General features: G+C 47.4%; 1 protein-coding gene across 1 annotated transcript in view; it reads left to right on the top strand.

Annotated features, from left to right (window-relative positions):
• The window catches only part of dnah12 (dynein axonemal heavy chain 12), a 127,454-nt gene that overhangs the window by 58,222 nt on the left and 56,959 nt on the right, over positions 1-12,273 (top strand). The window contains exons 37-43 of the mRNA XM_033036586.1: positions 635-786; positions 3,774-3,912; positions 5,252-5,418; positions 6,965-7,220; positions 8,150-8,449; positions 9,234-9,412; positions 11,234-11,426. Coding sequence (XP_032892477.1) covers positions 635-786; positions 3,774-3,912; positions 5,252-5,418; positions 6,965-7,220; positions 8,150-8,449; positions 9,234-9,412; positions 11,234-11,426 — 1,386 coding nt within the window. The remainder of the gene's footprint in view (positions 1-634; positions 787-3,773; positions 3,913-5,251; positions 5,419-6,964; positions 7,221-8,149; positions 8,450-9,233; positions 9,413-11,233; positions 11,427-12,273) is intronic.

The raw sequence follows: 12,273 nt of genomic DNA, 5'->3' as shown, positions 1-12,273 counted from the left end.
TTATTCCAGTCCATCAGCCAGAAGCCTCGAAAACCAAATTAAATTGTTTTTTTACTGAGAATGAAATCAGTAAACCCTCTTTGAAAGGCCCCCTTGGCAATTGATTTTGTGTACATATCTGTGTGTACAATGTATGTATATATGTATGTATGTATGTATGTTTATATAATATATATGTGTTTACGTGGGTATGTGCATGGATACACACTGAACTTTTTTCCTTGTTTCTTATATTGTTTACAGTGTACTATGTTTACATATTCTGTTGTCGTAAGATCACAAGGGATAGGAGCAGAATTAGGCCATTCGGCCCACCTAGTCTACTCCGCCATTCAATCATGGCTGATCTATCTCTCCCTCCGAATCCCATTGTCCTGGACCAGAGGTCATAGCCTCAGACTTAAAGGACGTTCTTTTAGGAAGGACATGAGGAGATATTTATTTAGCCCGAGGACAGGTTTGGAGGGATATGGATCAAATGCGGGCAGGTGGGACTAGTGTAGCTGGGACATGTTGGCAGGTGTGGGCAAGTTGGGCCGAAGGGCCTGTTTTTTTTTGCGCTGTAAGACTCTGGCTCCAAGATTGTTAAGTTTAACTGTGCAGTTTCCAGCTAAACATGGAGCATTTCTTCCAGTTTAAAGGCAGAGGTCACTGGGTTCACTGGAATGAATCGATCAAAAACATAAACTTGGGTGACAAGACGACGAAAGTCCAGGACATCATCGTTCCGACAATGGACACTGTCAGGTATACCTACCTGTTGGATTTCTGCGTTACATCAGGAAAGTAAGCGCTATTTAAAAGTACCTTTCCATTCACGTTGGTTACCATTAAGGTGACTATATTTAAGGTGACTGTCTTTAAGGTGCCAAACACGAGGCCAGGTTAAACTAACCTCCTCTGCCTGCATGTGATCTATATCCCTCCATTCCCTGCATATCCATGCGCCTAACTAAAAGCCTCTGAAACGCCCCCATTGTATCTACCTCCACCACCACCCCAGCAGCGCGTTCCAGGCACCCACCGCCTTCAGTGTGTAAAATAAAACTTGCCCCACGCATCTCCTTTAAGCTTTACCCCTCTCACCTTAAAGCTACAGCCTCTAGTCTTATTTTGTGTCTTCTCCTTCCCCTGCGACACCCAACTCAATTGCTTAGGTTTTCTGACTTTGGGCTTTCAAACTGAGTAGTTTAGTTTAGAGATACAGTGCAGAAACAGGCCCTTCGGCCCACCGAGTCCGCGCCGACCAGCGATCACCCCGTACACTAACACTATCCTACACACACGAGGGACAATTTACATTTAGACCAAAGCCAATGAACCTACAAACCTGCACATCTTTGGAATGTGGGGAGGCGCCCAATAATGTGGGAGAATCTTTAAACTCTGTCCCGACACTCAAAGCCAGTGAGTTCCACACTTAAGGCTGGTGATCAGATAGAGTCCTAGAGTGATACAGTGTGGAAACAGGCCCTTTGGCCCAACTTGCCCACTCTGGTCAACATGTCCCAGCTACATGAGTCCCATCTGCCTGCGTTTGACCCATATACCTCTAAACCTGTCCTATCCATGTGCCTGTCTAAATGTTTCTTAAATGTTGGGATAGTCCCAGCCTCAACTACCTCCTCCGGCAGCTTGTTCCATACACCCACCGCCCTTTGTGTGAAAAAGTTACCTCTTGGGGTCCCCTTCACCTTGAACCTATGTCCTCTGGTCCTTGATTCCCCTACTCTGGGCAAGAGACTCTGTGCATCTACCCGATCTATTCATCTCATGATTTTATACACCTCTATAAGATCACTCCTCAGGCTTCACAAGTTCACGTTATAGGTGTAGAATTAGGCCATTCGGCCCATCGAATCCACTCCGCCATTCAAACATGGCTGATATCTGCCTCCTAATCCCATTCTCCTGCCTCTCCCCATAACCCTTGACACCAGTTCTAATCAAGAATTTGTCTATATCCCTGCATTAAAAATATCCATTGACTTGGCCTCCACAGCCCTCTGTGGCAATGAGTTCCACAGATTCACCACCCTCTGGCTAAAGAAAGCCTCTTGCACTCCAAGGAATAGAGACCTAGTCTGCCCAACCTCTCGCTATAGCTCAAGCCCTCGAGTCTTGGCAACATCCTAGATACGTCTGGGACATTGGAAATACAACTTGCATCACTGAGACCCACATGGGGTTAAAACTGTTCGCATCACAATAGTGATCTGCACAGTTTCTGCACCCAGATGTCAGAGGAGCAAAAACTAGCATCTTGTTTCAAACTCACAATAAGAATTATGCTTCATATTAAGGATCTTGTATATTTCTTCATCAAATCTGTGAATCAGTGGATTTCTCTGCCACAGGAGGCAGTGGAGGCCAATTCACTGGATGTTTTCAAGAGAGAGTTAAGGGCCTGTCCCACTTAGGCGATTTTTTAAGGTGATTACAGGCGACTAGACTGCCGCCAGTGGTCGCCGAGCGTCGCCTGTATGGTCGTGAGTCGCCTCCTCAGTCGCCCAAAGCGGCGTCTTTCTGGTCGCCGTTGGATTTTCAACTTGTTTTTTGAGTATGTATGCATATATATATATATATATAGGCAAAGTTTCGGGCCGAAATCCTTCTGGAAATAGGCAACGTTTCGGGCCGAAACCCTTATGGGTTTCGACCCAAAACGTTGCCTATTTCCTTAGCGCCATAGATGCTGCTGCACCCGCTGAGTTACTCCAGCACTCTGTGAAACGTCACCTATCCATGTTCTCCACAGATGCTGCCTGACCCGCTGAGTTACTCCAGCACTCTGTGAAACGTCACCTATCCATGTTCTCCACAGATGCTGCCTGACCCACTGAGTTACTCCAGCACTCTGTGTCTATCTTGAGAATAAGCGTTCGTACTTCGATGATTTAGCCTAGAAGTTGCAGGCTTGTGAGACTGCCTGATTTTATTATGTACAATTGCTTAGTTGGGTCACTTGCTGTGATATAATTTGGGTTGTGTGTGTTAATGTTGGAACTTGTCTGGAGAGGGCATAGAATGCTCTAACAGAATGTAAAGCAATTAATGGGCAAAAGATGAGTGGGGAAAGCGTGCTGTAAATGACATGTAATTATGCTCTGACCAAGTTTCCTCACTGTTTAACCACATCCACCAGTCTCTGTCCTGATCACAGCTAACTTCACAAAATGGCACCGCCCTTGGGCTAAAGAGCTGTACACTTGAATTTCCTGCACAAAGTTTCAAATCAGTTATAAAATTAAGCCCAGAATTTTAGCTGCAGCAGGAAGTAACAATATAGACATATATGAGTATGTGTGTACATATACACACTGAGCTTTTATTTTCTCTCTCTCGTTTGCCATATTATTTATTATGTTTACATATTGTGTTGTGCTGCAGCAAGTAAGAATGTCATGGTTCTATCTGGGACACATGACAATAAAACACTGTTGACTCCTGATACCGTGTGGTAACTGACCCCTCGGTCCAACTTGCCCACACTGGCCAACATGCCGCATCTAGCTACATTAGTCCCACCTGCTCACGTTTGGACCAAATCCCCCTAAACCTGCCCTCTCCATGTCATCGAGTGATACAGTGTGGACACAGACCCTTCGGCCCAACTTGCCCATACTGCCCAACATGTCCCAGCTACATGAGTCCCACCTGCTGGCATTTGGCCCACATCCCTTCGAAGCCTGTCCTATCCATGTGCCTGTCTAAATGTTCCTTGCACGTTGCGATAGTCCCTGCGTAACACAAGTTCTTGTTCATCTACACAGACCGTTACTATTTGTGGGCCACACGGGTACTGGCAAATCACTGTACGTTCAGGATAAGTTGATGAACAACTTAAATAAGGAGCTCTACGTCCCTTTCTTCATCAACTTCTCTGCAAGAACCAGCGCCAACCAGGTCCAGGTAAACCTTCCAACAACTCCCTCTCGAAAGTTGCTCTCAGTCTGTGGTCCCGAAAATTTAACAAGGGTCTCGACCTGAAACATCGCCCGTTCCTTCTCTCCAGAGATGCTGCCTGTCCCGCTGAGTTACTTCAGCGTTTTGTGTCTCAATGCACAGATTGTCAGGATGCTTGCACCTTCCCAATGTACAACTAACCATCTTCAAATAGGTGGTGAAGGATGAATGGTCTAGCGTGCTGGACACTTTAATTCTCCCTCCCATTCACACACTGACCTTTCTGTCCAGGGCCTCCTCCATTGTCAGAGTGAGGCTAAATGCAAATTGGAGGAACAGCACCTGATATTTTGCTTGGGGAGCTTATATTTATACTTATTCCAGTGGCATGAATATTGATTTCTCTAACCAAGTCATCCCTGTACTCCCTCTCTCTCCATCCCTCCCCCACCTCAGTCGCACCAGCTTCTCGTTCTCACCTAGCGAACAGCTAACAATGGCCCGTTTCCTTTATCATTGTTACGTTTTTGCATATCTTTCATTCATTTGTTCTACATCTCTCTACGTCACCATCTATGTCTCTCGTTTTCCCTCTTCCCCGACTCTCAGTCTGAGGAAGGGTCTCGACCCAAAACGTCACACATTCCTTCTCTCCAGGGATGCTGCCTGTCCCGCTGAGTTACTCCAGCATTCTGTGTTTCTCTTTGGTGTAAACCAACACCTGCAGTTCCTTCCTGCACATCACAATACAATTAGTGAGGCAGTATCTATGGAGCGAAGGAATAGGTGACATTTCGGGTCGAGGCCCTTCTTCAGGCTGACCCGACCCGAAACGTCATCTATTTCCTTCTCTCCATAGATGCTGCCTCACCCGCTGAGTTTCTCCAGCATTTTTGGCTCCCTTTGATTTTTCCAGCATCTGTGGCTCTTCCTTAATCATTACAACCAGGAAGCGAGCGGGCAAGATCATCTCTGACCCTTCTCACCCAAACTCTATGAATCACTTCCCTCTGGAAGGTGACTCCGGACTGTCAAAGCCGCCACAGCCAGACATAAAAACAGTTTTTATCCACGAGTAGTTGCTCTACTCAACAGCCAAAAATCTGTAGCCTGCCTTTGGTCTGGTATTTGTTGGTTCACATGCTTGATCAATGGTGTTTTATCATTAATGTTTTATTATTATTAATGTTTAGTGTTTTGAGCCATTCGTAACTGTCACTGTATGTCATGATGTTACTTGTGGGCGGAGCACCAAGGCAAATTCCTTGTATGTGAATACTTGGCCAATAAACCTACTTACTGACTTACAATTAGCGTTGACTTGTTGTACGATTCTGTTGCACAGACCATTATCATGTCACGTCTGGATAAGCGACGGAAGGGCGTGTATGGCCCGCCCATGGGAAAGAAATGTGTGATCTTTGTGGACGACATGAACATGCCGGCGTTGGAGATATACGGGGCCCAGCCGCCCATCGAGCTGCTGAGGCAGTTCTTCGACCACGGAAACTGGTAACTCCACCGGCTGGTGCCGGCTTGGATAGAGTGGATGCGGGGAGGATGTTTCCACGAGTGGGTTTGCACTTTGGTAACGCCATAGGTCTGGACAAGCTAGATGCAGGAAAAATGTTCCCAATGTTGGGCGAGTCCAGAACCAGGGGCCACAGTCTTAGAATAAATGGGAGGTCATTTAAGGCTGAGGTGAGTAAAAAACTTTTTCACCCAGAGAGTTATGAATTTCTGGAATTCCCTGCCACAGAGGGCAGTGGAGGCCAAGTCACTGGATGGATTTAAGAGAGAGTTAGATAGAGCTCTAGGGGTTAGTGGAGTCAAGGGATATGGGGAGAAGGCAGGCACGGGTTATTGATAGGGGACGAATGGCGGTGCTGGCTCGAAGGGCCGAATGGCCTCCTCCTTACCCCTTATTCTTAAACTGTGGCCCCTGGTTCTGAGGGGGGGGGGGGGGGCCACATTGAAATGTACCGAATAGTGAAAGACCTGGATAGAGTGGATGTGGAGAGGGTATTTCCACTAGTGGGAGAGTCTAGGACTAGAGGTCACTACTCAGAATTAAAAGAAGTTCCTTTAGGAAGGAGATGAGGAGGAATTCATTAGTCAGAGGGTAGTGAATCTGTGGAATTCTTTGCCACAGAAGGTTGTGGAGGCCAAGTCAGTGGATATATTTAAGGCAGAGATAGATAGTTTCTTAATTAGTAAAGGTGTCAGGGGTTATGGGGAGAAGGCAGGAGAATGGGGTTAGGAAGGAGAGATAGATCAGCCATGATTGAATGGCGGAGTAGACTTGATGGGCCGAATGGCCTAATTCTGCTCCTATCACTTAAGGTCATGATTTTATGATCCTATGATCTGCATAAAGCATCACCAATTAGCAGAGCAGGGGGCAGGATGCTGAGCATTAAACTGGTACGATACGAGGAAACACTTTTTCACACAGAGAGTTGTGAGTCTGTGGAATTCTCTGCCTCAGAGGGCGGTGGAGGTCGATTCTCTGGATGCTTTCAAGAGAGAGATAGATAGAGCTCTTAAAGATTCACCACCCTCTGACTAAAGAAATTCCTCCTCATCTCCTTCCTAAAAGAACGTCCTTTAATTCTGAGGCTGTGACCTCTAGTCCGAGACTCTCTAAAGAAGGGAATCGACCCGTATTGTCACCCATTCCTTCTCTCCAGAGATGTTGCCTGTCCCGCTGAGTTACTCCAGCATTTTGTGTCTATCTTCGCTTTAATCCAGCATCTGCAGTTCCTTCCTACACACCCTATCTCTGTCTCTGGACCCTCTCCACTGCCAGCACATCCTCCCACAGATAGGGGGCCCCATAACTGCCCGACATGCTTCAAATAGACAATAGACAATAGGTGCAGGAGTAGGCCATTCGGCCCTTCGAGCCAGCACCGCCATTCAATGTGATCATGGCTGATCATCCACAATCAGTACCCCGTTCCTGCCTTCTCCCTATATCCCCTGACTCCGCTATTTTTAAGAGCCCTATCTAGCTATTCCGAGCCTCAGTATTACTTCCCTGTTTTACCTGCGCCAGGTATGATCTGAAGGACACGTCGAGGATCACCTTGGTGGACATCCAACTGGTGGCGGCCATGGGTCCCCCGGGAGGGGGCCGTAACCCGGTCACGCCCAGGTTCCTCCGCCATTTCAACATCTGCACCATCAACATCTTCAGCGACGAGACCATGGTGCGCATCTTCTCCAACATCGTGGCCTTCTACCTGCGCAACAACGAGTTTCCCACCGACTTCTTCACCATTGGGAACCAGATTGTCAACGCCACGCTCGAGGTGGGTGTTCGTTCAGCCACGGACGTGATAACGCCAGGGGGCGGCGCGGTGGCGCACCGGGTAGAGTTGCTGCCTCACAGCGCCAGAGACCCGGGTTCAATCCCGACCACGGGCGCTGTCTGTACGGAGTTTGTACGTTCACCCCGTGACCAGCGTGGGTTTTCTCCGGGTACTCCGGTTTCCTCCCACACTCCAAGGACGTACAGGTTTGTAGGTTAAATGGCATAGAAATGTAGAAAATAGGTGCAGGAGTAGGCCATTCGGCCCTTCGAACCTGCACCGCCATTCAACATGATCATGGCTGATCATCCAACTCATCAGTAAAGATTGGAAATTGTCCCTAGTGTGTGTAGGATAGTGTTAGTGTGTGGGGTGATCGCTGGCCGGCGCAGACTAGGTGGGTCAAAGGGGCTGTTTCCGCGCTGTATCTTGACAACTAAAAACTAAACCAGTCTGAAAAAGGGTCCAAACCTGAAACGTCACCTATCCATGTTCTCCACAGATGCTGCCTGACCCGCTGAGTTACTCCAGCACTCTGTGAAACGTCACTTATCCATGTTCTCCACAGATGCTGCCTGACCCGCTGAGTTACTCCAGCATTCTGTTTTAGTGATGTGGATTTACTGCCATAGAGTGATACAGTGTGGAAACAGGCCCTTCGGCCCAACTTGGCCATACCGGCCAACATGTCCCAGCTACACTAGTCCCACTTACCAGCCAGGATAGTTTTAACCATATAACCATATAACAATTACAGCACGGAAACAGGCCATCTCGGCCCTACAAGTCCGTGCCGAACAACTTTTTTCCCTTAGTCCCACCTGCCTGCACTCATACCATAACCCTCCATTCCCTTCTCATCCATTTTAGCTGTAGAGAGGGGTGATGATGGAGGCACTTCATCTTTTCTTCTTCTTTTTATTTACCAGGTCTACAAAAAGGCGATTGAAAATCTGCTCCCTACACCGGCCAAGTCGCACTACACCTTTAACCTGCGTGATTTTTCCAGGGTTATCCAAGGCTGCCTGCTGGTCAAGAAGGATGCGGTGGAGAGCAAGCGCGTGTTCATGCGTCTGTTCGTGCACGAGGTGTTCCGAGTCTTCTACGACCGCTTGGTGGACGACACAGACCGCACCTGGCTCTATAACCTGACCAGGACCATCGTCAAGGACCACTTCAGGGAGAGTTTCGATTCTTTATTTGATCACCTGGCCAAAGAGAAGGGGCATGTGAGTCCGATCTTTTCTGTGTCAGGGGTTACGGGGAGAAGGCAGGGGAATGGGGTTAGGAGGGTGAGAGATAGATCAGCCATGGTTGGAGGACGTTCCTTTGGGAAGGAGATGAAGAGGAATTTCCTTAGTCAGAGGGTGGTGAATCTGTGGAATTCATTGTCACAGAAGGCTGTGGAGGCCAAGTCAGTGGATATATTTAAGGCAAGAGTCATGGGGAGAAGGCAGGAGAATGGGGTTAGGAGGGAGAGATAGATGTCATGATTGAGTGGCGGAGTAGACTTGATGGGCCGAATGGCCTAAATTCTGCTCCTATCACTTATAATTTTAAGAGTTGTGTATTCAGCCTGGTGCAAATGTGGTTGTGTCGAAACAAAGAACTGCAGATGCTGGTTCATAAGTTCATAAGCGGTAGGGGCAGAATTGGGCCATTCGGCCCATTTAAGGCAGAGACAGATTGATTCATGATGGGCCGAAGGGCCTAATTCTACTCCTATTCCTTATGACCTTAAGTCAGGACCCCCATTCAATCATGGCTGATCTATCTCTCCCTCCTAACCCCATTCTCCTGCCGTCTCCCCGTAACCCGTACACCCGTACTAATCGAGAGTCTATCCATCTCTGCCTTAAAAATATCCACTGACTTGTCCTCCACAGCCTTCTGTGGCAATGAGTTTGACAGATTCCCGCCCTCTGGCTAAAGGGGGTGGGAGGGGATTCCTTCTATACAGTAAACGTCTGAGGCTCATTGTGAACGACGACTAAACATCTGACTTTACCGCAGGTTATGGAAGAGGACATGAGAAGCCTGTTGTTTGGAGATTACATGAATCCTGATTTGGAGGGAGACGACCGCTTGTATTCGGAGATTCCCTCGGTTAAAGAGTTTAATGAAGTCGTTGTATTGTGCCTCGACGAGTATAATCAGACCCATAAAACACAGATGAAGCTGGTTATATTCAGGTACTCCATTTTGGGAAGCGGGTTATATTCCGGTACTCCATTTTGGGAAGCGGGTTATATTCAGGTACTCCATTTTGGGAAGCGGGTTATATTCAAGTACTCCATTTTGGGAAGCTGGTTATATTCAGCTACTCCATTTTGGGAAGCTGGTTATATTCAGGTACTCCATTTTGGGAAGCTGGTTATATTCAGGAACTCCATTTTGGGAAGCTGGTTATATTCAGGTACTCCATTTTGGTCAACGTTCCCCCGTGCAATTACTGCGTGGTTTGGTTTGAAGGAACAACTAATTTCCATTTGACTTTTTAATTGATTGAGCGTTAGGAATTGTTGGGGCAGACCGCACAGAGTACTGACATTTCAGACATAGATTTTAAAAAAAATGTATTCAAGTGAAAGTAAAATGTTCAAACTTTTTAAAAGGCTTTTTTGCATCATTTTATATGATCGTATTTATGCAGAAGAAAGATTCATAGAGTGATACAGTGTGGAAACAGGCCCTTCGGCCCAACTTGCCCACACCGGCTAACATGTCCCAGCTACACTAGTCCCACCTTCCCACATCTGGCCCATATCCCTCCAATCCTGTCCCATCCATGTACCTGTCTAACTGTTTCTTAAATGTTGGGATAGTCCCAGCCTCAAATACATCCTCCGGCAGCTTGTTCCATACACCCACCTGTGTGAAACTGTTACCCCGCAGATTCATATTAAACACCTGACCTTCCCTTTAAACCCATGTCCTCTGGCCCTCGATTCACCTACTCTGGGCAAGAGACTCTGTGCATCTGCCCGATCTATTCCCCTCATGATTTTATATACCTCTATAAGATCACTCCTCATCCTCCTGCGCTCCAGGGAATAGAGACCCAACCTGCTCAACCTCTCCCTATAGCTCAGGCCCTTTAGTCTGGCAACATCCATGTAAATCTTCTCTGTACCCTTTCTAACTTATACAAGATCAGCATGCATCATCAAATTTCAGTCAATATTGAATTCTGGTTACTTTGTGAAGTAACATGAAGCAACAGAATTAATTAATTTAGGCCTCTGACCTACAAGTTAACAATACTGTTTCATCAAACACCCTCACCTCAGGTGCTGTGTGTGTGGAGTTTGCACGTTCTCCCTGTGACCACGTGGGTTTCCCCCGGGTGCTCCGGTTTCCTCCCACATCCCAAGGATGTGCGGGTTTGTAGGTTCATTGGCCCCTCTGTAAATTGCCCCCTAGTGTGTAGAGTGGAACAGGGGAATAACATGGAACTGGTGATCGTTGGTCGGCATGGACTTGATGGGCCGAAGGGACTATTTATTTGCTGAGGCAATTGCTCCTTCGTAAAATAAAAGCATTTTTAATTTTCTGTGAAAACTACTAACAAAACCTTGAAGACTGTTTTTTATATAAAACCATATGTTGGTTTCTGAATAGAAATTTAAATTGGAATTATTGGTGTTAGTGCTATATTTTGTTTTTATTCAGTTTAGCTGCGGATAGCTCCACTTGTTTAAGGTGCTAATACTGGTCACCACGGTGGCGCAGTGGTAACGTTGCTGCCTCAAAGCGCCAGAGACCCAGGTTCGATCCTGGCCTTAGGTGCTGTTTGTACGGAGTTTGCACGATCTCCCTGTGGGTTTACACCGGGTGCTCCGGATTCCTCCCACACTACAAAGGTGTGCGGGTTTGTAGGCCAATGGGTTTCTGTAAATTGTCCCTGGTGTGTGCAGGATAGTTCTAGTGTACGGGGTGGTCAGCGCGGACCCGGTGGGCCGAAGGGCCTGTTTCCACGCTGTATCTCTAAACTAAACTAAACGTCCCTGCAGGTATGTGCTGGAGCATTTGTCGCGCATCTGCCGGGTGCTGAAGCAGGCACGGGGCAACGCTCTCCTGGTGGGCGTGGGCGGCAGCGGGCGACAGTCGTTGACCCGTTTGGCCACCTCCATGGCCAAGATGAGCATCTTCCAGCCCGAAATCTCCAAGGCCTACGGCATCAACGAATGGCGGGAGGACCTGAAGGTGAGCATCGCCCTTGGTCTCAATGCCTCCCTTCTTGGCTTCCCTCGTTACGAACCAAGTCTGGAGAAGGGTCTCCACCCGAAACCGTCACCCAATCCTTCTCTCCAGACATGCTGCCTGTCCCGCTGAGTTACTCCAGCATTTTGTGTCTATCTTCGGTTTAAACCAGCATCTGCAGTTCCTTCCAACACCCTTATCATCAAGGTCTGAATAAGATAAGTGACTGCAAAGCAAGGTCGGGCAACATCATTGGTGAACGTGAGTCCCTACTTGATGAGAGAAGTGTGAAAACCCACACCTTCAGATTCAGGCACAGTTTCTTCTCAGCTGTTCATAAGATTATGTGATAAGAGTAGACTTAGGCCATTCGGCCCATCAAGGGAGAGCTAGATAGGGCTCTTAAAGATAGCGGAGTCAGGTGATACGGGGAGAAGGCAGAAACGGGGTACTGATTGGATAGCACGCAACCAAAGCTTTTCACTGTACCTCGGTACACGTGACAATAAACTCAACTGGACTGAACTGAAACAAAATTATCTAGTGTACCAAGGTACAGTGAAATTATCTTCTTGCATACAGATCAGTGAGATTATTGCTGTACATAAGTACAATCCCCGGTTAACTACAGGTTGGATAGAAACAGCCATATGGAAGAGTCGACAGATATCGGTGCCTTGGACCCATCACAGCTGTCACCATTTTATATCACTTTGCCTACCTGATTATTATTATTATTTTAGTTTTTGTTTTTTCCCCTCCTTCCACCTTCCCCCCCTTCTCTCCCCCCTTCTCTCCCCTTTCCCCCCCTTTCTCCCCCTTCTCCCCCTTTTCTCCCCCCCTTCTCCAT

The sequence above is a fragment of the Amblyraja radiata genome, chromosome 18 (assembly GCF_010909765.2).
Source record: "Amblyraja radiata isolate CabotCenter1 chromosome 18, sAmbRad1.1.pri, whole genome shotgun sequence".
Classification (NCBI taxonomy): domain Eukaryota; kingdom Metazoa; phylum Chordata; class Chondrichthyes; order Rajiformes; family Rajidae; genus Amblyraja; species Amblyraja radiata.
The sequence above is the reverse complement of the archived record's forward strand: the minus strand, read 5'-3'. Positions and strand labels throughout refer to the sequence as shown.